The sequence below is a fragment of the Panthera pardus genome, unplaced genomic scaffold (genome assembly GCF_024362965.1).
Source record: "Panthera pardus isolate Hobbes unplaced genomic scaffold, ASM2436296v1 HiC_scaffold_21, whole genome shotgun sequence".
NCBI lineage: Eukaryota > Metazoa > Chordata > Mammalia > Carnivora > Felidae > Panthera > Panthera pardus.
Window position 1 is genome coordinate 9,857,207 of NW_026526777.1, and position 25,999 is coordinate 9,883,205.

Below are 25,999 nucleotides of genomic sequence, written 5' to 3' on the forward strand. Positions count from 1 at the left end.
CTGGGAGATCATGACCTGAGCCAAAATTAAGAGTTAGACACATAACCAACTGAGCCCCCCAGGTGCCCCAACAATGTATTATCTTTTAGAGGTATAATTTAATTACAAAAATGTCTTTTATATTTATCTCTATATTTATCATTTCTGGTGCTTTTCACCTCTCAATAGGAGAAATATCAAAGAATTTGTGGCCATTTATCTAAAACCAACACACGCATAAAAAAAGGGGCTGCTAAATCAGAGTGACAAGCAGGGAATTTGAAGTTAAATAATTAAGGGTTTCCATTCCGGTTCTACCATTTACTGGACAATTAATCTCCTTTGAGCCTGTTTCCTTGTCTATGAAATGGAAATATGCTTTTTGTGAGGATTAAATGAGATTATGTTTTCAAAGCGTTTATTCACAATGCTTGGCACATAGTTAATGCTCAGTAAATGATAGCTCTCCCCAACCGAAACTAAATCAAAACATTAATACTTGGGGCCCCTGGGTGGCACAGGCAGTTAAGCGTCCGACTTCGGCTCAGGTCATGATCTCACGGTTTGTGAGTTCAAGCCCCGCGTCAGGCTCTGTGCTGACAACTCAGAGCCTGGAGCCTGCTTCAGATTCTGTGTCTCCCTCTCTCCCTGTCCCACCCTTTCTCTCAAAAATAAATAAACATTAAAAAAAAATTTATTAAAAAAAACACAATACAAAATACTGTAATAATCCAAGCTACAGAAATATCTTACATGGTACAGTTTTGAAGTCAGTTTTTAAGAAAAGTAAGAAACTTTTGGAAGTACCTTTTCAAAAACCAGCAAAAAATACTAGAAGGAGGCAAAAAAAAAAAAGGGGGTGCTTTATATATTAAGGCAGGAGACAAGAAGACTAAAGAAAAGTTTGCCCAAAGTTCTGGGCAAAGAGCTCCCTCTCTAACCTAATGTACATCTCAGGGACATGGCTTTCCTTGTGAGGGGTCTCAGGGTCTTGTGTAACACTCTTTCAAATATCACAACTTGGAATGTTGCCCTGTTTCTAAAGCAGACCAGAATCTCACACATTCAAACTCTTCACAGACATACCTTTTATTTTATTTATTTTTTTAATGTTTTATTTATTTTTGACAGAGAGAGAGATAGAGCATGAGCGGGGGAGGGACAGAGAGAGAGGGAAACACAGAATCCGAAGCAGGCTCCAGGCTCTGAGCTGTCAGCACAGAGCCCGACGCAGGGCTCAAACTCACGGACTGCAAGATCATGACCTGAGCCGAAGTCGGATGCTCAACGACTGAGCCACCCAGGTGCCTCAGAAATGCCTTTTAAAGTATTAAATGTGTTCAGAATGAGGGAAAAAAATCTAAGTTCAAATAAAGCAAAACGGCACATGTTAAATGGGGATAACAGACAGTCTATGTTAGACCTTAAGTATAAGTTTATGTTTAGCATAAGAAAGAATTTGAAATCACTACCACCACCCACCCCCAAAACACACACAAAAACCACCTGTCTTAAATAGGTAGGAGGCATGCTTTAGTGGAAGAAATATGGTCTGCGGACCTTTCAGCGTGCATCAAATTTTGGCGAATGTGCAAAATTAATTTTTGTCAAACTAAGAACCTATATCTTTGGGGCCATGAAGATCAGATAGACATGGAGAATTTTCATGCACTTAGAAATGAAAAGCACAGTGCAACAGGGAGTCAGCACCCAAGAAACATGGTCACACGTCCCGTGGAACATGCAGTTTCAGTTAGGCAGTAACATTCTGCTGCGACAGCATTGCACTGTCGATGGACAGCCAAGTGACACGTGCCTCCTTAGAAGGCCACTGTGACACTCCAGCCATGGCTTTTGCCTCGATTTATTAAGTCCTCTCATCTTTTCCAGTATCATTTTAGAAATTCTAGTCCTCAAATGTGCCACGAACACCTGAAGGTTGGAAACCACTGGCAAAGATTTTGCCTCCTGACAGTCTTAGGTTTCTAATGATGTTTCTGCCACATATCAATTATGCCCAATTATTATATGCTTAGAGGACTTTGGGTGTATTATTTAATTTTTCCTCATCTGTAAAGTGGGGATAAAAATACCTACTTCCAGAACTCTTGTGAGGTCTAAATGAGATACCAAATGTGGGGAAATTGCCTACCATTCAAAGTATCTGAGATATGGCAGGTGATATAAATCTGTAAACAACTTGATAGCTTCATAAAAATATTGATTTTTGATTTCTCCCCAGGACAATCTGCTTTAGTAAATATAAAGTGAAGCCCAGAAAGATGCTCAGTATTTATTTAAGTTCCTTAGTGATTCTGATGCTCAACTAGGTATGAAAACCATCGAAATAGGTAACATTCTAAATAATAAAAAACAAATTTGTAGTTTATGTTCTGCTTTTGAAAATATCTTTAAGTGTAGCTTTTTATCTAAACCATACCATAATTCTGTGAGGCTCGTTTCATATATTATCATTCCTACTTTATACTTTAAAAAACAAAGAGGCATTGCTCAGACTCACACAGATAATAGCAGCAAATAGAGAGATGAACAATTCTTCTGAAAAGTTCAGTGCTTTTCCTGCGTACAGAGTTTCCAGCTGCTTCGTTGTGGGTCTTTGCTTTTCGCTGGAACATTTAATAGATGGATTTAGCAGTCTTTAAGGTACAATGCATCATATGACTATCAATTGTCTATAAATTATAACTTTACAGTCAAAATGTGTCTATATACGTGTGTGTGTGTGTGTGTGTGTGTGTGTGTGTGTGTGTGTAAATTACTTAAGATATAAGAAGTTTAGCTGCCAGTTTTACATTTCTGCTTGCACTTCAGAAAGTCACAAAGCAGGGGCCCCTGGGTGGCTCAGTCAGTTGAGCGACTGACTTCAGCTCAGGTCATGATCTCAAGGTTTGTGAGTTCAAGCCCCACAGCGGGCTCTGTGCTGACAGCTTGGAGCCTGGAGCCTGCTTCGGATTCTGTGTCTCCCTCTCTCTCTGCTTCTCCCACACTCATGTGCTGTCTCTCTCTGTCTCAGAAATAAATATTAAAAAAAAAAATTTTTTTTTAAAGAAAAGAAAGTCACAAAGCAATTGAAGATGTTGATTTTAGGAACTTTACCTTCCCTGATTCGACAAAATCTTGAAACCTCTAGTTCAGAGACTTTTTACCTTGTCTGTTCCTAATTAATTATAGTAATCACATTGCCCATTAAATAGACTCGCTGATTTTAATTAACTGAAGAAATACTGGCAATGATTTTAAAGGACTAATAAGATTTACCACAAAGTTATTAAGATGTGTTATAATGTCACAATTCATTACCGTGAAATAGAAGGCAAAATTTTATTAGAGAACTTTATTGTATTATATAAGCTTCCAATCTATTTTTCATCAGTTATAAAGCAAAACTAAGTCAGCACCTGAGAACATGACTGTAGGAATCTCAGGTAGGTTCAGTTCTTAGAACCCCTCCCATAATTAGATGTGCTTGCTATAAGGCAATTCAGAAGTTGTGGGTTTTTTTAATTTTTTTTAATGTTCATTTATTTTTTGAGAGAGAGAGAGAGTGAGCACAAGCAGGGGAGAGACAGAGAGAGAGGGAAACACAGCATCTGAAGCAAGTTCCAGGCTCCGAGCAGTCAGCACAGAGCCTGACGGTGGCTCGAAATCACAAACAGCAAGATCATGACCTGAGCCGAAGTCTGATGCTCAACTGACTGAGCCACCCAGGTGCCCCAGAAGTTATATTTCTGACTAAGGACACGAGCCAAACGAAATGCTTAGAACAAGACAGGTGGAGGATTTACGGACTTCAGCATTTCATTCATTGTGTGTCCTCAAACTTTTGGTTTCTAAACTCATTTGATAGAATTTCACTGTATGTCTGATACCAAGTGGGTCCCCACTCGGTTATGTTTGAGAACAACCCTAGGCAAACACTCTGCCTGCTTCTTCCTACCCACTCAAAGATTTCCTTCCCTTGCTTTCTGTTTTAGGTCTGTTAATACCCTTTTTATTTCTAGGGGTCCCTTAACCACAGAGCATGATATGGGGCCTTCAAAAAAGTAAATTAGATCTTTTTTACTTGTTTTGAAATTGTTCATTCCGGGAAATGGCCAAGGAGTAACAACAATAACAGAGGTGCAGGGATCTCATGGTCAAGATCCCAGATCCACAGCTCCTGAGTTCATTGGGAAGTTTAGTGGCCTCCCACTCCCTCAAGAGGGATTTTTTAATACTACTATTCTTAGATTTATATTTTTAGATGTTTAGACTTTTTAATACTAGTATACCATGACCAAGTAAGATTTAATGGGGAAATGCATATATGGTTCAATTGGGAAACCTAACTAATATAATCCATTACAGCAATAGATGAATTTAGAAATCTGTATAATTATCTTGGGTGCCTGGGTGGCTCAGTCAGTTAAGCATCTGACTTTGGCTCGGGTTATGATCTCATAGCTCGTGAGTTTGAGCCCCACGTCAGGCTCTGCGCTGACAGCTTGGAGCCTGGAGCCTGCTTCGGATTCTATGTCTCCCTCTCTCTCTGCCCACCCCCCATTTGTGCTCTGTCTCTCTCTGTGTCTCAAAAATGAATAAAAGTTTAAAAAATTTTTTTAAAGATTTCTTTCAACAAGAAGAATAAAAACATGTAAAAATGACATCCATCAAACTCAGTGAAGAAAAATACAAATGGACCAAAAATAAACGAACAGAGTTTAGACTCACTGATATTCAAAGAATGGCAGATTTCATTAAGAAAATGGAATATTTATGTAATTAACAAGGAGGAAGGAAAGAGTATCTTCAAACATTTTAAATTATAATGAAACCGCTTGAATCTTTATTAGAAACAATACATCAAAGATCTGAAAAACTTCTTCAAATGCCCTTTGACTCAGCCATTGCAGTTGTAGGAATTAACCTTAAAGAAATGTCAGAAATGGGTACAAAATTATGTACGAGTTATGTTTTTGGTCAATGGCTCCCATTCCCTATTCTAAATTTGGTGATGATCCTCTATCAAATGAAATGCGTTTGTATTCGGGGCACCTGGGTGGCTCAGTAAGTTTAGTGAGACTCTTGATTTCTGCTCAGGTCATTATCCCAAGATGGTGGGATCAAGCCTGCATTGAGCTCCATGCTGAGTGTGGACTCTGCTTGATATTCTCTCTCTCTCTCTCTCTCTCTCTCTCTCTCCCTCTGCCCCTCTTCTCTGCCCACATTCTTTCTCTCTCTAAAACAAAAACTAGGTCCATTGTATATATAAACCACATCAAATGTTCATCAGTTGATGGACATTTGGGCTCTTTCCACAACGTGGCTATTGGAATGAGCACTGGGTGTTGTAGGTAAACAATAAATCCTAGGAACTACTCCTGAAACCAAGAGCACACTGTATACACTGTATATTAGCTAACTTGACCATAAATTATATTTAGGAAAAAAGTTAAAAATAAAAATAAATCGATAAAAATTAATTAATTAAAAAGAAGAAATATGTTTAAATTAATTGTCTATCATCCCAGGAGATGAAATGTTTCCCCATGTTTGCTGAGTTTCACTATAGATCAATTTCCAAACTGTCTACTGTCTAAATGAACTTGCTTCCAAACTCCTTCTTACCTTTGATTTAATCAGACTTTGTGAAACCAACACAATGACTATGTTTAGAAAAATTTGACATCATGACAGTTTCTTACCCGAATCCCAACTTTAGAATCCAGGTGGAAGGGGGAGAGACAAGAGGAGGAGTTTTTGCAAATTAGCTATCACATAAAACTCACCTTGACAGGCTCCTCAGCATAGAAAAGAGCAAAGAAGAAGCCAGTAGTCTTCATAGGAGACAAGGATTCAGAGCCCATTTCTTCACCCTGGCACCAGGAAACTTCAAGAGCAAATCTGCTGTTATTTTCCTTCTTGTGGCAGGTTAGTTTTATGACCTTTATTTCCTCAAAGAAATTGGGGCTTAATGAGATTTTAAATGTTTTATTTTGTGCCATATAAGTGCATGATTAGAAAAATATCCTTGTGTTCTATATGTGCAATTAAAAAAAATGGCTAATTGGAATATTCACAAGGGAAGGAAAAATGGACTAAGAATTTATCCAAAGAGCAACTCATTACCATTTCCAGTGAGGAAGAAGACAGGTTGAGGTCAGTGTTGGCTATACGTATGGAGAGAGATTTTGCCAACTGAGATTTAATTTGAGTTTGTTTCAGATGAGGGGATAAATAGACAGAGGTGACTGGGCACTGGAGGTCAAGGGGAGCTGCTGAAGAAACAACAGCATATAAATGATCAAGGAGACACCTACAACACACTAAACACAGATTGCACATGCTAATAGCCTTTTATTTCAGCAGCCAAGGAAATCAACTACCCTGGAGAAAAGTGACCGGATAATTTTGATATTTGAAAGGTGATTTTTCTTTTTTTTTTTTTAATTTTTTTTTTAACGTTTATTTATTTTTGAGACAGAGAGAGACAGAGCATGAACGGGGGAGGGGCAGAGAGAGAGGGAGACACAGAATCGGAAGCAGGCTCCAGGCTCTGAGCCATCAGCCCAGAGCCCGACGCAGGGCTCGAACTCGCGGACCGCGAGATCGTGACCTGAGCTGAAGTCGGACGCTTAACTGACTGAGCCACCCAGGCGCCCCGAAAGGTGATTTTTCAAACAAATGTATATGTCCCAATGAAACATGATAGCCTTGGCATTAAACACATGGACACTGAGTATTTGGGTTCACTTTTCAAATTACTAAATGCAACATTCATTGTCTATGTATTTCTGTTGGTAGCAATTTCTTTGTTAATATAGACTCCTTCAGCTACTTTGTGATCTAGGGTGTTGGCTGATATTACAATCCTGGGAAGTGCGTGGAAAACCTATGCATTAACTGGTGTACTCAGGGGGGGATTATTTAAGGACTAGCTGCTGTCACTGGGTAAACTCATTGCTTGTAGCCTCTGGATACATTTTCAAGTAGTAGAAACACATCAAATGGTACAGGGTTATGTTAATAAGCCTTAATTTAAAAGAATTTACCAAGGAACTCCAGATTAAAAAACAGTCTCATATTTTAATAGCAGCTCGAATCCACTGTAATAGAAACTTATTAAAATGCAGTACAGAATTCCTGGGGCACCTGGGTGGCTCAGTCGGTTAAGTGTCCGACTTTGGCTCAGGTCATGATCTCACAGTTCGCGGTTCAAGCCCCACATCGGGCTCTGTGCTGACAGCTCAGAGTCTGGAGCCTGCTTCAGATTCTGTGTCTCCCTCTCTGTCTGCCCCTCCTCCACTTTCTCTCTCTCTCTCTCTCGAAAATAAACATTTTTTAAAAACTTTTTTAAAATGCAGTACAGAATTCCTTTCAGCTTTTCTTTCAGAGAGAAATTCAGCTAAAGAGCAAACATATGGGGAGAAAATCACCAGAGAGTTAAGGAGACCTCTCCTAAGGAAACTGTATCTCAGGGGTACCTGGGTGGCTCAGTTGGTTCAGCATCTGACCCTAGTTTCGCCTCAGGTCACGATCTTGCAGTTCAACCCCCGCGTCAGGCTCTGCGCTGACATTGTGGAGCCTGCTTGGGATTCAATCTCTCTCTCTCTCTTTCTCTGCCCCTTCCCTGCTTGCTCGCAATTTCTCTCTCTTTCTTTCTCTCAGAATAAATAAACAAACTTTTTTTAAAAAAGTTTTAAAAAACTATTTCAGAAAGGAAGGGGGGAGGAAGGAAGGAAGGAAGGAAGGAAGGAAGGAAGGAAGGAAGAGAGAGAGAAAGGAAGAAAGACAGGAAGAGGGATGGAGGGAAGGAAAGGAAGGGAAGTAGGAAGGAAGGAAGAAAATTCCATCTCCTCATGTTTCAACTGAGTAGCAGAGGACAGAGCAAGCTCATAGAGCAGACAGGGTGAGGAGAGTGGTGTCCTCAGAGTCACTTACAGATAAGTGGCATTTCTGCATACCTGTTGATATCGTCCGCATATTTTCTTTGCTCCATCCGTTGAAAAGGGCACTGCCTGATCTGATCCCTGACCCTGATCCTGACCCTGACGCTGACGCCTAATACTTCATCTCCAACCTCATTGTACCCTCTACCCTTCTGGCACCCACTCACAAGGCTTCGCTTGATTTTCTTCAAAAATGTCCAGCATGTTTCTGCCTCAGACTCTCTGCTTGGAATTCTCTTTCAGATGCCTACAGGTGGGTTTGGTCCCCCACTCCCTGCTTCAGTGTCATCAGGGAGCCCTTCCCTGACCGTGTTATAGAAAACAATAGCCTGCCTCCTGTATTCCCCACAGCCCCTACCCTGCTTCATTTTTCTCCATAGTGTGTATCATCATCCAGCTTACTATTTATTTACTCCCTTGTTTATTCTCTACATCATTGGAATGTTCTCAAGGAACTATGTTAGATCTGTTCACTGCTGCATCTGCCCAACTGAAGTCATATCTGCAACAGAGTAGATACCAGTAAATGTTTAGTGAATGAGCAAATGGCAGAACATTAATCTTCAGGATGAAGGCAGTTGGACTACTTTTGTGAAGAACGTTTACATGTATGTAGCTTGCACTCTGTCCCAAGAACAGTGAGATGAGCGATACTTACTTGATGAAATGCTCTGTTGGAGTTTTCTTTTTCCTACCCACTTCAAGCCCTATCACAGGGCAAAAGTGGCCATTTTCTGGCTTAAATCAAAAGTAAACTGCAAAAGTCACCAACATGAGTGTTTCGGCAAGCAGATCGTAGTAGCAGAAGGAGTTAAAAGTCAGTTTGTGCAAAATCTGTATATGGAGGTGTGTGTGTGTGTGTGTTTGTGTGTGCTAACTTTAGGAATCAATTTTTTTTTTTTTTTTTGAGAGAGAGAGAGAGTGCGCATGCGTGCACATGATCAAGGGAGGGGCAGAGGGACAGCAAGAGAGAGAATCTTCAGCCCACGAGGGCCTCCATCTTTGACCTGGCCTGAGCTGAAATCAAGAGTTGGACGCTTAACCGACTGAGGCACCCAGGGTCCCCCAAACCTATTTTTTTAAGCAATCTACTTTTGTACTTGAAAATGAGAAAGTCTTGTGTGAGGTAGGGTTTTCTGTCGCTCAGAGAACCTTTGAATTGGATAGCAGCTTTGAGTAGGACATTACTTAAATGCATTAGCTAGCAATTTTAGAAAGAAAAAAAAAAACCTAATGATGTTGAACTGTAGAAAAAAATTCCATGACAAGAAAAATCTGATTTTCTACTAATAAATTCCCTGATAGAGGGAACAATGCCAGGAAAGAGAATTGCGGTGATTGGTGCTGGGGTCAGTGGATTAGGGGCCATTAAGATCTGTCTGGAGGAGGGATTGGAGCCCACCTGCTTTGAAGGAACCAATGACATTGGAGGACTGTGGAGATACCAGGTAAGTTTGAATAGACTATGTCACCGCATGTGTGATGACATCTTTTCCATATCTGGAAGTAGGAATGCAAAGATATCAGCAGTAACTTATCCTCAACTACCAGCGTAATAATTATTATTTTTATTAGTGCCTACACCTGTGCGTCGAATCCCAATCTTTCCTTCCCCCAAGGATGATGCTCCAACAGTCCTTCCTCCTTACAGAGTCTAACTCCCTGAAGTTCCACCAGCATTACCTAGTGGGCACACAAGCCCTCCCAGAAAACTGCTCTCACGGCTGTTACCAATCAAAGCTGTCAAATCAGATGGACTTCCTGTGCTGAGTTTTCTTGCTTTCTCAAGGGGATCTAAAAGTGTCAAAAACCAGCTCAGTTTAAAAACCGCTTGTCCCTGGCTTCCGTGATTTCACTCTCTTTTCTCTCTCCTTTTCCAACGCGATAGTTTTCCGCTTGGCCTCTCAACGTGGCTGATTGTGGTTCTATTCTCGATCCTCTGGTCTTCTACCTTTTGCAAGTCCCTTGGGATTCTTCCGTATCACCCCACCTTGGCTTTCAGCTACCACATACATGCTAATGCTTGATCTATCTGTAGATTTTGATCTTCATCCTAATAATATATATGTGCTAATAAGGGCAGCTAACACTAACTGTCCCACAGACAAACTCTGAAATCTCCAGGACTTAGCACAATAAGGGTTTCTGTCCCACATCATAGTCTGATGTGACTAAGCAGTTCTTTTCCAACTTAGAGTTATGCCCCTTGACCATGCGACCTCCAAGTTTGCCATGTGGGGATAAAAGAAAGGTAATCTCTGGGATGTCTCACCCACACCTAGTTGGCTTTTTAGGTCTATCCTTTTCTTTCTTTCTTTTTTTTTTTTTTTGGAAGAACAATTCCCTGCATTACATTCCCAGTTTCAAGTATTGGGAGTAGTTTCCATGTTCCTTTTTCTTTTTTTTTTTTTTTTAAGTTTATTTATTTATTTTGAGAGAGACAGACAGAGTGAGCAGGGGAGGGGCAAAGAGAGAGAGAGAGAGAGAGAGAGAATCCCAAGCAGGCTCCGTGTGTCAGCACAAAGCCTGACGCGGGGCTCAAACTCAGGAACCCTGAGATCATGACCTGAGCCAAAACCAACAGTAGGATGCTTAACTGACTGAGCCATCCAGGTGCCCTAGTTTCCATGTTACTGGTTGGACCTTAACCAATACAGGCCTGTCTCTAGGAAAGCTTCTCCAGCCTCCACGCCCGATGTCTACAGCACCCTGTGCACACAGGCTATTAGTCATATCACACTATATGCACTTGTTGAGGTGTGTAAGGTTTTTAAGCATTTTTTGTGCACGATTTGGTCTTCACAATAACTCCGTGAGAGAGGCAAGCACTTATTTGCAGGCGAAGAAATAGATTCAGAGAAATGATTTGATGTCAGGTTCCCTATCCAAGCCAGACAATGATATATCTCCAGGACCACATCAGAATGCCACAAAATACCACATCATGTCATCTGATTTCATCTGATACCCATCTTTTAAGCTTTCGCTCATAAAAAATGCTGCTTATATTTGCAGAAGCTATCCTTCTCAGAAGGGATATTTTTATATATGAGTGTTCACTACAATGGCATTTATTAAACAATACTCTTCATTTTGAGGGAGAAAACACATATTTTGATCTGTTCTTAAAGTTGATGTGATTTAGCAGGAATTAGATTCCATATTTTCTGGATTCAAGTTTAGAATATTCATAGTACATGTATTACTGATTCTTTATTTCACCAATAATATACAAAAGATGAAAAAAATAACCTCCTCCCCAATTGTGTTTTCTGCGTACATATATTAAAATGACTATATTTTAAGATTATAATAAATTCTTCCCGGGAGAAAACAACATATTTTAAGTGGTAGTGTATTTCTTTTCTTAGCCTTAAATCACTTAAGTGTCTGGCCTTAGTTTCAAAAAAAATCAGGAATGGTTGCTAACACGCATAACAGATATTATGTGCTGTATGGACTCCTGAAAAATTAGCATGATAATGTGCTTCACAAGATTGAATTAGGTAATGTATATAAAAAACTCTTTAGGGGTGCCTGGGTGGCTCGGTTGGTTGGGTGTCCAACTTCGGGCCAGGTCATGATCTCACAGTTTGTGAGTTCGAGCCTTGCGTTAGGTGCCGACAGTTAGGACCCTGGACCCTGCTTCAAATTCTGTGTCTCCTCTCTCTCTTCCCCTCCCCAGCTTGTGCTCTATCTGTCTGTCTGTCTGTCTGCCTCTCAAAAATGGATGAACATTAAAAAAAGTTTTTTTAACTCTTTATAAACTGTAACATATTGTAAATTGCTAAAATACAATATACCTGTCTGTATGCATATAGATAAGTAGATAATAGAGGTTCTGACAGATTGAGAAACTGAGACCAAAAGCATATGTATCAAAACATTTAAAGTGATCATCAAGTTGGCGAGGATGTGAAGAAAGGAGAACCTTCTTACATTGTTGGTGGGATGTAAATTGGTGCAGCCACTCTAGAAAACAGTATGGAGGTTCCTTAAAAAGTTAAAAATAGAACCACCCTATGATCCAGCAATTACACTACTAAGTATTCACCCAAAGGATACAAAAATTCAGATTCAAAGGAGTACACACATCCCGATGTTTATAGCAGCATTATCAACAATTGCCAAACTATGCAAAGAGTCCAAATGTCCATCAACTAATGAATGGATAAAGATGTAACATGTACACACACACACACACACACACACACACACACACTGGAATATTACTCAGCCATCAAAAGGAATGAAACCTTGCCATTTGCAACAATGTGGATGGAACTGGAGGGTATTCTGCTAAGTGAAATAAGTCAATCAGAAAGACAAATAGCACATGATTCCACTCATATGTGGAATTTAAGAAACAAAACAAATTAATATATGGAAAGGGGGAAAAAAGAGACAGGGAGACAAACCCTAAGAGATTCTTAATGATAGAGAACAAACTGAGGGTTGGTGGAGGGAAGGAGTTGGGGGGAACGGGCTAAATGGGGGATGGGCATTAAGGAGGGCACTTGTGATGAGCACTGGGTGTTGTATATAAGTGATAAATCACTATATTCTAAATTCTACTCCTGAAACCAATATTACCCTATATGTTAACTACCTAGAATTTAAATAAAAATTTGGAAAAAAAAGAAAATGATCATCAAGAATGATATTCGTCTCTGATTTTCTATAAAATTGTAATAAACATTTGATGCTTTTGTAATTAGAAAAAAATCATCAATTAAAAAAAGGAGGGAAAAAAGAAAGCCAAATGTACTAACACTCTGTATTCTTTTCTGTCACTACAAACAGCATGGACTTCTTGGATATCCTCTGGCCAGGACTCTGACCCCTCTGAGCTCAGTGGGCAGGGAGGCAGCCCCAACTTCCTCTGATGACTTTCACTCTCTGGTATTCTACATACAGTTTTCTTTTCAGGTTGCTTCCATCTTTTCATACTCTCCTCTTTGTTCCTCAACAAAATTATCTGTTGTTTTAAACTAAGACAAGGTAACTTATCTCTTCGTGAAGGTACTGGAAAAGCAACTTTACTTTCTTTGAAGGAATTCATCCCAGGAGCCTCATAATTTGACAAATGAAGGATTGATTTTTTTTTTTTTTAATGTTACTCTTGTATTCTAAAAGATGGGAAGTATCTTCTTTTTCCTGGCAGGAGGAGACTACGAATGGCAGGGCAAGTGTCTACAGATCTGCCACCAGCAACACTTTGAAGGAGATGACAACCTACCGCGATTACCCTTCCCCCGATCATTTCCCCAACTACTTGCACAATTCCAGAATCATGGAGTACCTCAGGATGTATGCACAACACTTTGACCTAACGAAGCACATCCGGTTTCTGGTAAATGGAGCCGGGAACACTCAGCATATGCAGAACCTTCTTAGTAGAGTCCAGAACCAGGCTAAGTGAGGGGCAGAAAGGCACAGGCATTCAATCTTGGAGGGGAGCCCTATGTGCCTCTCTGGTGGAGTCAGCAGGACCTTCCATCCTTACTTCCTTCTGGAAAAGGTATGATGGGTTGGCTGAAAACGCCAGACGGTGCACCTGGTGTTGGCTCACCGTCAACTACATTCAGGACCACAGCTGGGGACGTGCTGGCTTACGTCTCTGCTTAAAAAGGTCTTGGTAGGAAAACCAGCTATAAAGAAACTCTTTCAGAAAACCCCGAGGGAGAGTAGCTATAACCAACCTTACTCAATGAGGCCAAAAGTTCTGGGACAGGAGGCAGCCAGGAAGAGAGGCCACATGTCCAAATTTGTCTCATTCCCAGTCAAAGGTGGACAGCGTGAGGAAGCGCTCCGACTTCCCTTGCACGGACGTCCTGGTCGAGACCACAGGGAAGCAGGAATCCTATGTCTCTGATGGGATTATGGTGTGTAGTGGTCTTTACACCGAGCCCATCTTGCCACTCCAGAACTTTCCAGGTATGTCATATGGAGCGTTAAGGCACTGGCGCTGTGGGGTTTTATCATTGTTGCTGTTGTTATTCTCGAAGAAAGTTCATCACTCAGAAAGTCACCCTATTTTCAAAAGAAACATTATTTTTTTCTGATTATAAAGTAATGCATGCTCTTACGGGGTCCATTCAAATAATACATAATATTATAAAATCAAAAATTGAAATTACTAATACCTATTCCACAAGTTCTGGGTTATTTTCAGAGAAAAGCGTTACATTTTTCCACAACTAACAAGCAAAATGTGGGAATTGTTGTGTGTTGGCAATAGTTTGGAGTCAATATGGGGCTCCTGACTGGCTCATTTGGAAAAGCGTGTGACTCTTGATCTTGGGGTCATGAGTTTGAGCCCCACGTTGGGTGTAGAGATTACTTAAATGAATAAAAAACTGAAAAAAATAGTTTGGAATAGATAGTAGGATCAAAGCTACAGAAAATATATTAAGATTTAGCTTATATATATATATATATATATATATATATATATATATATAATTTATTGTCAAGTTAGCTAACATACGGTGTATACAGCATGCTCTTGGTTTTGGGGGTAGATTCCAGTGACTCATTGCTTACATACAACACCCCGAAGGTGTATGTAGGTACATAGCATGATGAATATAAATAGCCATGTACACATCTTAGAAGTTGCTGCAATGCTATTGTTTACTATCTGGAAGCTTAAGCACCTCGCATATAAGGAATGCTGCAGGAATGGTTTACCTACACAGTGCCTCCCTGTTTATCCCTAGGAGCAGGATGCATGCTCAATCTTCTCAAACAGAGCTGAACCTGAGACTCCTTTGGGGATCTTAGAAGATTCTAGATGCCCCCCACTTTCACTGCTGTGTGTGTCTGTTTCCCAGTGTCTGAGAAGACAAGGAAGGTTTAAATGGGTCGAGAGAAAGCTCTTGGTTAGTTGATTCGAAATTTAAATATTCCTGTATTCATCATTCAACAGTCATTCAAGAAATACCTGTTGGGCACCAAGAGTCCAGAGGCTCAGCAGAGAACGAAACAAGCAAAACCCCTGCCCGCAAGGAGCATGCGGACGGCAGATGGACACAGACAAAAATGGGATAAATATGGGGAGGTGATAACTGTGGGAAAGGGGAGGAGTTTGGGGATGAGGGTGCGATGCAAGGTTAGATGAAGTGGCCAGGGAAGGTTTCCGTGAGAAAGGGACACTTGAGCAAACGCCCAGAGGAGTTGAGGAAGTGATGCAGATATCTGGAGAAGGCGCCCCGTGCAGGAAGAACATCAGGTGCAAAGGCCGTGATGGGGGAGTGTGCCTCCCAGATCCAGTGTGGTGGGAGGAGCGGATGGGGTAGGCAGGAGATGACGTCGGAGAGTGAAGGGGGGGGGGGCATTGTTTGCACTCTGGCCTTGAGCAAGGTAAGAGCTGTTAGGAGGTGTTGAGCCCAGTAGAGGCGTGCTCTCATCTCTTTAGCTGCTGTGCTCAGAAGAGTCGGGGAAGGAGGTAGTACAGATGGAAGCGGGGGGAGCAGGGAGGAGGCTCTTGCGCTAATTCAGGGGAGACATGATGGTAGTTTGGACCAGGTGGGTGGCAGTGGAGACATAAAGAAGTGCTTGGGTCTTGAATAGAGTTTGAACATAGAGATGATAGAATTTGCTGATGGGCCAGAACTGAGATGTAGCAGGGAGGTATCAACGGTACCTTGCACGTCATCGGTCCCAGCAATTGAGTTGCCACTTCCTGCGACAGGGGACGATGCAGGAGACGCTGATTCTGCCTGCATGAGGGAGAAAGACGGAGGGGACCACGAAGCAACAAGGCTGAAGAGATGTTCCCTGAAAATAGGAGAGCGTGGGCCGGGACTGAAGATACTTAAAGAAGAGTATTAAACTTATTTCTCAAGTACTTAATATTTAGGAACATTTTAACAGATCTGATACCTTTCCTATGAGCTGGGTGAAACCATACCCATCGCAATGTCCCTAGTAGTAAAAAAAAAAAAAAAAAAAAAAAAAGCTGACCTTCATGCCTACATTTGTTTGACCTCAAAACCCCCTCACAGTTTGGCCCACAGGGCAAGGGATTCATTTCAGAGTTGAAGAGAAATATTTTCTCCTGGGGAAGGGAGACAGAAAAAGGATGGATGAAAACACAGTAACTTTTAGGTGTTGGGAAACTCCCTGAAGATCTTTGCTGTTCCATAAACGTGAGGGAAAAAAAAGTTATCTTCAGGAATGAGATGAATCGCAGTGGGCCCGAGGGGAGGGGAAATGACTGATGAGAAATTTTATGGACTACGCAACTCGGAAAGATGGAGTTTGGGAACAATTAGATCCATGCCAGGAGTTCGCTAGGTGAGGACTGAAGAACTTCCAAAGGAAAGCTGAGATCTTAGATCAGATTCTGTAGGGGAAAAGAAACAGGGCAAGGACTGACCCACAGTCAGGACTGACTAGGGCTGTCCAGTGTCACAAGAGGAGCAAATGAAGCCCATATGTGCAGACCCCAGTGTTGCTTAAAAAATGAAATACTGTCAGGGCACCTGGGTGGCTCAGTCAGTTGAGCGACCGACTTCGGCTCAGGTCATGATCTCGCAGTTTGTGAGATCGAGCCTCGCATCGGGCTCTGTGCTGACAGCTCGGAGTCTGGAGTTTCCGTCCGATTCTGTGTCTCCCTCTCTCTCTACCCCTTCCCCGCTCATACTCTGTCTCTCTCTGTCTCTCAAAAATGAATACATGTTAAAAAAAATTTTTTTTAAATAAATAAATAAATGAAATGAAATACTGCGAAATCAACCAGCTTTTATGGCTTTGCCACATGAGGTTTCTATTTGTCAGAGGAAATTTTTAGGCAAAAATATTAAGTTCCTACATTATTTTAGCTTCAGATCCCATAGGTGATGTTGGAGTGTTTGTCCCCAGTAGTAAAGCAGAGTGAGTAGTGCTGGTGGGAAGGGTGTGCTGGGCCTAGCCTGAGTGGAAACATCTAGACAAGGGTGAAGCTTGGGTTGGGAAAGCAAGACAGAAAGTGGGTCCAAAGCAGTAATGGTAAATAACAAGGATGAAGGAAAAGGAAGATGCATTACTTAAATAGGAGCCTAACTCACCATTGAAGGCTTGGCAAGGAATAGGTAAGTAAAACGGAGGCAGAAATTAGATGTCTGATTTGTTTAGAAACCTGATAATTTGTTTAAGCTTGGAATTTATGATCTAGAACAAAAATGTTTGAGGATTTATTCTCTCTGATGATGTTGGGCAGATAATCTGCAGGCCAGCATCAGTAAAACAGCAAATGAGAGGTTTAAATAGGATGGACTTTGAATTAAATAATAAGCTTTAAAAAATAATATAGGGGCACCTGGGTGGCTCAGTTGGTTGAGTATCTGACTTGATTTTGGTTCAGGTCATGATCTCAAGATTCATGGGATCAAGCCCCTCATCAGGTTCTGTGCTTATAGCACAGAGCCTACTTGGGATTCTCTCTCTCCCTCTCTCTGCCCCTCCTCCTCCCTCTTTTCTTAAAATAAACAAACAAACAGGGGTGCCTGGGTGGCTTGGTCGGTTAAGCGTCCGGCTTCGGCTCAGGTCATGATTTCGTGGTCCGTGAGTTTGAGCCCCGCGTCGGCTCTGTGCTGATCGCTCAGAGCCTGGAGCCTGTTTCAGATTCTGTGTCTCCCTCTCTCTCTGCCCCTCCCCTGTTCATGCTCTGTCTCTCTCTGTCTCAAAAATAAATAAACGTTAAAAAAAAAATAAAAATAAACAAACAAACAAACATACATACATACATACATACATAAAGACCAATGGTTGAGTAATTCTATTCTTGCCCACAGGAATCAACAGGTTCAAAGGTCAATATATCCACAGCTGTGAATACAGGAGCCCAGAGAAATTTCAGGGGAAGAAAATCATTGTGGTTGGCATTGGAAATTCTGGAGCTGACTTGGCAATTGAACTCAGTCATGTAGCTTCACAGGTTTGGTTCCTAAAATTCTCTTTCCTGAGATGCACCCTTCCCACTGCCCTCTGAGATGTTGGCATTGCATGAAGTGTGTGTGGTGCCTACCCACACGCTGCTTCAATCCTGATTGTTAATTACCTCTTCATACTCGTTTTCTTGGTAGCAATCTTGATAATACATTTAAAAAATGAGAATTGAATAAAAATCGATATTTCAAACTTTAGTGACCACCATATTATTTTCACCAGAGAGTGTCAGCTTCACTGGTACAGCCATGAGTTAAAAAAATGAACTGTATCAAGGGCGCCTGGGTGGCTCAGTCGGTTAAGCATCCGACTTCAGGTCAGGTCATGATCTCACAGTTTGTGAGTTCGAGCCCCGTGCTGGGCTCTGTGTTGACAGCTCAGAGCCTGGAGCCTGCTTCAGATTCTGTGTCTCCCTCTCTCTCCACCCTTCCTCTGCTCGCACTCTGTCTCTGTATCTCTCAAAAATAAATAAATGTTAAAAAAATGTATTTTAAAAAAATGAACTATATCAGAAAACCACTTTAAATCCCTTTGTTTTTCACTGATACGACACTTGATACATCTCCCAACTCTGATTCCTTCCATACCTAGATTTCTAGGGATACATAGTAACCAAGTACGTATTCCAAATTCTATAATGTCATAATTAGCAGATGGATGGGATCTTGCATGTCAATCTGTTGACCTCTAGTCATCTTACATCATTGTGTTTGTCCAGGATCTGCAATGTAAGAGATGGCAGGCATCAAACACTGCTTTGGGGAAAACGCAAGAGGGATAGTGAGTGAGACCCAGAGGAAAGCTGAGGGAGATTTCTGGAACTATAAGCCATAAGCCAAATGTGTCTGTTTGCGTGAGTGTGTGTGATTATATCTGTCTGTCTATCTGTCTTTGAGGACAGAGGAACTCTTCAAGCTAACAAGGCAAGAGAGTTCTTCTCCATCTCTCATGAGCCAAATGAGAGACATCTGAAAAACTGAGAAAGGAAAGTCTTACACTGTGAGGCATCTGTATTTCATTTATCTGCATTCTCTCCCAGGTGTATCTCAGCACAAGGCGGGGTGCGTGGATTTGGAACCGGGTCTGGGATAATGGAATGCCCATGGACACTGTTCTCTTCACTCATTTTAAGACCATCCTCAACAAATTTTACCCTACATTCTTAATCAACAGATGGGCAGAGAATAAATTAAACGCTCGATTTAACCATGACGTTTATGGCTTACTACCTAAACACAGGTATGTTCTAGGTTTTTTAAAAACTAATTTTGGGGCGCCTGGGTGGCTCAGTCAGTTGGGTGTCTGACTTCAGCTCAGGTCATGATCTCACCGTCCGTGGGTTCAAGCCCCACATCATGCTCTGTGCTGACAGCCTGGAGCCTGCTTCAGATTCTGTGTCTCCCTCTCTCTCTGCCCCTCCTCTGCTCAAGCTCTGTCTCTGTCTCTCTCAAAAAAAATAAATAAACATTAAAAAAAAAAAAACCTAATTTTGCCTCTGTCTTTTAACCCTGGTATAGTTAAGTATTTTCTTTCTTTCTTTTTTACATTGGTAAAATGCAATCCCTATCTCCTATCTGTTATGAGGTATAAATGTGCAAGCACAAAAAATTGATTGTGTACAGTGTGGATAAATTTAATAAATATTTCTGAGTTCCTACTATGGTCACGTATGTTTCTGGATACTGGGAGTAGAATAAGGACAAGGTCAGGTGGAATCTTAGCTCTTGCTGGACCTCCTTTCTGGTAGGGGAGAAACCAACCAGGGGATAATGCAATGATGTGGAGTCATATGTGCTATAACAAACAGTAAGAAGAGTTGGGGAGAGGAATCTTTTCTAGATGGGGTGGTTCTGGAATGCATATATGATGAGAAAGCATTTGAATGGGACCTGAAGGAAGTGAGGAGGCAAGACCTGAAAGAATGTCTAAGATGAGAATATCATTCTGGGCAGAAGAAACACAAGTTCAAAGGCTGGATGGAATGAGCAAGGAACCAACCCAGTGTAGAGACTGTTGGGGGAGGGGAAGTGGTAAGAAATATATTCACAGATGTAAGCAGGAGCCAGATCACGGGGGGATTTTTAGGGTTAGGGCATGGTCATAGCTTTCGATTTCATTTTTGGTGAAATAGAAACCCATCAGGATATAATTCTACGTTTTCAAAGGATCCCTCAGGTTGCCGAGTGGAGGGGAAATTATAGGGAGGCTGGGGTAGAAGCAGGGAGACTACTAAGTATTAAATGATGTCAGTAAAGCTTATAAAAGTGGTATGTACGTTCTCGAAATAAATGGAAATCAGAATATGATCTAATTTTCCTATTCTAGTATGAACACTTCCACCAATTGCTTTTAAAAAATCTCTCCAGGGGCGCCTGGGTGGCGCAGTCGGTTAAGCGTCCGACTTCAGCCAGGTCACAATCTCACGGTCCGTGAGTTCGAGCCCCGCGTCGGGCTCTGGGCTGATGGCTCAGAGCCTGGAGCCTGTTTCCGATTCTGTGTCTCCCTCTCTCTCTGTCCCTCCCCCATTCATGCTCTGTCTCTCTCTGTCCCAAAAATAAAATAAACGTTGAAAAAAAAAAAAATTTAAAAAATCTCTCCCCCAAAAAATGGTTTCCAAGAAATTAGATGTCAATATTATCATTGGCATAAACTTATATACCATTGCAAAATCTTCTCTTTGTATATAATAAGTATTAAATAAATGCTATTGGCATTCTAATAAGTACAGGATATTTATTCAGTAAACAATTCAGAAAAAGTATTGACTTAAAGAAATTTTTTATAAAACAAAAATGCAAGTTTTTTTTTCTTTAGCTCAACCAAAAAATATTTGAAATATTTTTGAGCTCAACTCCTATCCCAAAAGACATATTAATTTTCCTGAATTTCAATTTTTATTCTTCAGACTTCTCACTCATCAAGCTACTTGTGGTGATGATCTACCCAATCACATAATATCTGGAAGAGTTCTGATAAAATCAGATGTTAGGGAGTTCACAGAGACGTCAGCCATCTTCGGAGATGGAACAGAAGAGGACGTTGATGTTGTTATTTTTGCCACAGGATATACTTTCTCTTTTCCCTTTTTGGAAAACAATGCAACAGTTCTGGACAGCCAGCACTCCATGTTTAAATTTGTCTTCCCCCCTCAACTAGAGAAACCAACACTAGCTTTCATTGGCATTCTCCAGCCAGTGGGAGCCACCATTCCCACATCGGAACTCCAAAGCTGATGGGCCATGCGTGTATTCAAGGGTATGCGCTGACCTTATGCATAGTTGGAAAAGGTGACCACCCAAAGAGGTGATTTCAGAGGCATTGCAAAGGTCTTCTGCTGCAAAACATATGTGAAGTTAACCTTTACAGTATCCGAAATTGTACCGCTTCGTATTTGTTATGTTAGTGTTTGATGGCTATTTAACCTCTAGGATTCCCATGAAAAATGGAGATTAAAAAAACTACCTTAAACTACCATCAAGTGACAACTTATTGGCAAATAATTCTTCAGAGCACGTTAGGGCAGTACTTAGTAGAGGAAGTGATGGAAGTGGAAGAAAGAGCTCAACCTAAAGTATAGATGGGAAATAATGGCTATGCTACTTCTCAATTGTTGCTAGAATAACTCTGGAATGAGCCTAAATTAAAGGGAGCATTTTTTCGCCTCTCACGTTCAAAATAAAAGAGGACAGGCAGAATCACAGAATTATGAATGGTAAATTATGTGAATTATGTGAACTACGGCCGAATCACCAAGTAACTGGGGTAGCACCACAGCACAATGAAAAGAGTAAGAGCTCTGTACCAAGACAAACCTGGGATTAAAACCCAGCTCCCCCAGCGGTACCTGGGTGGCTCAGTCGGCTAACCATCTGACTTCAGCTCAGGTCATGATCTCACGGTCTGTGGGTTCGAGCCCTTCATTGGGCTCCATACTCAGAGCCTGTTTGGGATTCTCTCTTTCCCTCTTTCTCTGCCCCTCCCTCACTGTGTATTCTCTCTCTCAAATTGAATGAATAAACTTAAAGAAGAAAGAAAGAAAGAGAAAGAAAGAAAAAGAAAGAAAACCCAGCTCCTCCATATCATTAATTCTAAGGTTGAGAATTAATTGATGAAGACACATTCACAAACTACCTTTTGTCAATCACATTGTATTAATTCTGCTCATTTGTTTCTCCTTTAAAAAGTTCCCCATATTTTCCCGGAACATTCGGTGTTTCTCAAAATATAGAATGTCACTCATCAAAGAAATGAGGGAGAATTATAGGAAGGTGTCTCCCATGAGTTAAGACAGAAAATTAAGGGGCGCCTGGGTGGCTCAGTCGGTTGAGCGTCCAACTTCGGCTCAGGTCATGATCTCACAGTTTGTGAGTTCGAGCCCCACATCGGGCTCTGTGCTGACATCTCAAAGCCTGGAACCTGCTTCAGATTCTGTGTCTCCCCCTCTCTCTCTGTTCCTTCCCTGCTCATGCTCTGTCTGTCTGTCTGTCTCTCTCTCTCTCAAAAATAAATAAACATTCAAAAATTTTTTTAAAAGATGGAAAATTAAGAATAAATCTTTGTCCAATGAAAACAAGAGACACTGAGTCACTATTTATTAGTAAATACAATATGTATTTGTAAACAAATTCATAACATAAATGAACAGGGGTAACTCACTATTTAAAGGACAGCCTGACTGGCTTAGTATGTTAAGCATCCGACTCTTGATTTGGGCTCAGGTCATGATCTCACAGTTCATGGGATCAAGCCTCATGGCAGGCTATGCTCTGCCTTGCTTGGGATTCTCCTATGCAGAGCCTGCTTGGGATTCTCTTTCCCTCTCTCTTTGCCCCTCCCCCCACTCATCCTCTCTCTCTCTCTCTCTCTCTCTCTCTCTCTCTCTCTCTCATCTCTATCTCTCAGAAATTAAGTAAATAAACATCTTAAAATATGTGAATAAATAAATCAAGGACAGCCAGAGTGAACGCTCTGATAATGGAAGCACACGCATGCTACTTTTTGTCTTGTCATTTGGGTGTCACTCCCTTCAGTCCATCCTTCTTTGTGGGCTTTGAGGTCTGCTAGTCAAGATGTGAACGCATTAGAGGACATGTCTTTGCATCTGTAAGGCATTTGCGTCGGACGAAACAATGAGTGGAGGGCACACAAGAGGACCTCCTGGATGCAGCTCCCTCACTCTTGTGCTGCCTCACTTAGGATGTTCTCCACCAAAATGACTCTCAAGGTATTCATTTCTTCTGGAATCTCATCTTCTTTCCTTCCTAGGATTGAACAAATTACCTTCGGTGAGTGGCATGATGGCAGACATAAGACAGAAGAGAAAAAAATTTGAAAAAGAGTAAGAAACTTGCTTCTTAGTAAAAGTCAATTGGACGTGTTTAGGTGGAGCTGTTTGCCTATCAAAGATTCTTTCTATTTTTCTCATCATAGAATCTATTTGCCTAGATGAGATCTCAAATTATCAACTTCGCCATCTCTTCCTATTATAATACATAATATAAATGTAGGGAATATTTATGGGAAGAATGGGTATAGAATAGTCCAATATGGAAACCTTAGAATCTTGTTTAAAATTCATGTAACACTAGATAAATACAATTACAAATTTATGTCATATCATAGCCTTAGAGCTGCAAAGTGTAAAAAAATGTAAGATGAAATGAAGTGTTGTTTTACTCCTTTAAGGAGTTGGAAAGATAAATCAATGTGAGAAATGAGTTGGCAAATCATTACAGAATCTAATTAAAATACTGACATGAAGTCAGAGGCTCATAGGTTGTATGAAATCTTCTTAATAGAAAATCATTCTCAACCACTGAGGTGGGAAATGTAAGGTATTTCTATGCAACAAATACCTGTTGAGAATTTACAGTGTGAATGTTTACAGCCTGTCTCTAAGACCAAAGGGTTTATCCCGAAAACAGTCAGTTATCCAGCAACTGGTTTAAAAGGTCGGCCACGAATTACATTTTAGTAATACTTAAAATCAAATGAATGTCACACATACCTAAATAACTTTCATGTACAATTTCATATTCCCCACCAATTTACCAAAATGAGACTATACCCTGAATGAGAATCCAATGCATGGCCAAAGTACAGGATTTAAGAAAAGAATACCATTAATATGACAACAATCTTCTGAAACCCACCTATTACCATCCAAGACTCTGGGAAGGATTTGAGGATGAAAAATACAGTGTGTGAATATTTTGTTAGAAACCACTGAGAGGAGCGCCTGGGTGGCTCAGTCAGTTAGAGCCTGGGTGGCTCTTGATTTTGGCTCAGGTCGTGATCTTGTGGTTCATGGGATTGAGCCCCATGTCGGGCTCTGTGCTGGAAGTGCTGAGCCTGCCCAGGATTCTCTCTCTCCCTCTCTCTCTGCCCCTCCTCTGCTTGCGTGCTCGCTCGCTCGCTCTCTCTCTCAGAAGTAAATAAATAAACAAGAAAAATTTTAAAGAAAAGGAACCACTAAGAAATTACCCATAGCCATCAGTCCTTTCCCCCATGGGTTATCCCCTCACACAAAGTCCACCGATGTTTAGAGGAAATTATGCTTGGAAGGAAGGAGGTTGTCATCTGACCTGAGGTTTCCGATTGCGGTTTTTTTCCCCTTCTGCTTTCAGATTCCTGAATAATCCTCGCGACACATGCAGAGTGCAATACGTGGAATACATGGATGAGATTGCCTCTGAAATAGGAGCGAAACCCAACCTGCCCTCCATCTTCCTGTGGGATCCAAAGCTGGCTGTAGAAATTTTCTTTGGCCCATGCACGCCTTACCAGTACCGCCTGCATGGGGCCAGGGACGTGGGCTGGGGCCCGGAGAGCCATCCTGACCCAGAGAGAGAGGATCATCAAGCCCCTGAGGACTCGAACCCTCATCTGTGACCAGCCTCCATCCTCTGTGCCATTTTGGCTTAAAAGTGCCTGTGCAGCTCTTCTCCTCTTTGCTCTCACCTTAATCATTATTAAAGGATAATCCTATGGTCGTTAGCATATTAGGAGCTGACAGTGACACACACTAATTAAGGAGATTGAGTGTGTTCAAGTGTTTATCCTTCAATTCAGACTAGACCAGTACAACGAATAATTCTAAAATCTCTCTGCGGTGAGTATTTTGGCAAAATTGGAGATTTCTTCAACAGAGAGTTCAAATGAAGTGGGTTGTATGAAACTTTGCTTTGGAAGTGAAAAGTTAATTTCCATAATATGGCAGATGTTCTCAGTTACGCCAAGTTCTCCTAGGCCCTCCTTTTATAATAAACACACGGTTTGTCAGCTATTCGCAATTGGCAAATTCTTGGTTTTGCGTGTAAAGCACAGGCTGGGAAAAAGTATCTCTTCAAACGATCTCGAATAGCTAACGATGAACAAATGTCCTCATCAGAAGCCTTCTCCTCGGGGCCCTGGGTGGCTCAGTCAGTTAAGCGACCAACTTGATTTCAACTCAGGTCAGGATCCCAGGGTTGTGGGATGGAGCCCCATGTTGGGCCCCATGCTGGGTGTGGAACCTCCTTAAGGTTCTCTCTCTCCCTCTCTCTGCCCCTCCCCTGCTCACACTTTCTCTCTGTCTCAAAATAAATAAACATTAAAAAAAGAAAGAAAGAAACCTTCTCCTCTACAGTCACATTCTATAGAATCATGGATGTTGAGGTAACAGGTTACTAATACACAGGTTATTTCAGGTATTACTGAGGGTATTTTAGGGGATGGAGAATACCACAGAGGAATAATAGAAGTCAGAAAATGCACATAATTTGTGTTCTGTTAAAACTATCCAAACATGGAACAAATTCTACAGTAAACATACAAAATTCTATAAAATCATTCAGGAGAATGTGAAGAAGAAATGGGGAGAAAAAGTAGTAAGTGTACATATACATGGTGAAATGATGACCATAATCAAGATAATTATCATAGTCATCATCTCACATAGATATGTTTATTTTTGAGATGAGAACACTTGAGATCTACTCTCTTAGCAAATCTCAATAATATATTCAATGCAATATACAATAGAATATTTAATACTTTAGTAAGACAGTATTATTAACTATAGTCACCATACTGTACATTAGGTCTCCAGAACTTCTCATCTTATAACTGGATGTTTCTTTGACCAACATCTCTCCATT

At 41.0% G+C, this 25,999-nt stretch overlaps 1 protein-coding gene across 1 annotated transcript; it reads left to right on the forward strand.

Annotated features, from left to right (window-relative positions):
- The first annotated feature begins 9,241 nt into the window (after nt 1-9,241).
- On the forward strand, nt 9,242-24,843 carry LOC128778911 (flavin-containing monooxygenase 5-like). The gene is given in 9 exon segments (XM_053909522.1): nt 9,242-9,376; nt 13,093-13,281; nt 13,712-13,865; nt 17,708-17,850; nt 18,901-19,100; nt 20,767-21,116; nt 23,127-23,199; nt 24,488-24,656; nt 24,658-24,843. Coding segments are annotated over 9 exon segments (1,599 nt in total).
- The last annotated feature ends 1,156 nt before the right edge of the window (nt 24,844-25,999 follow it).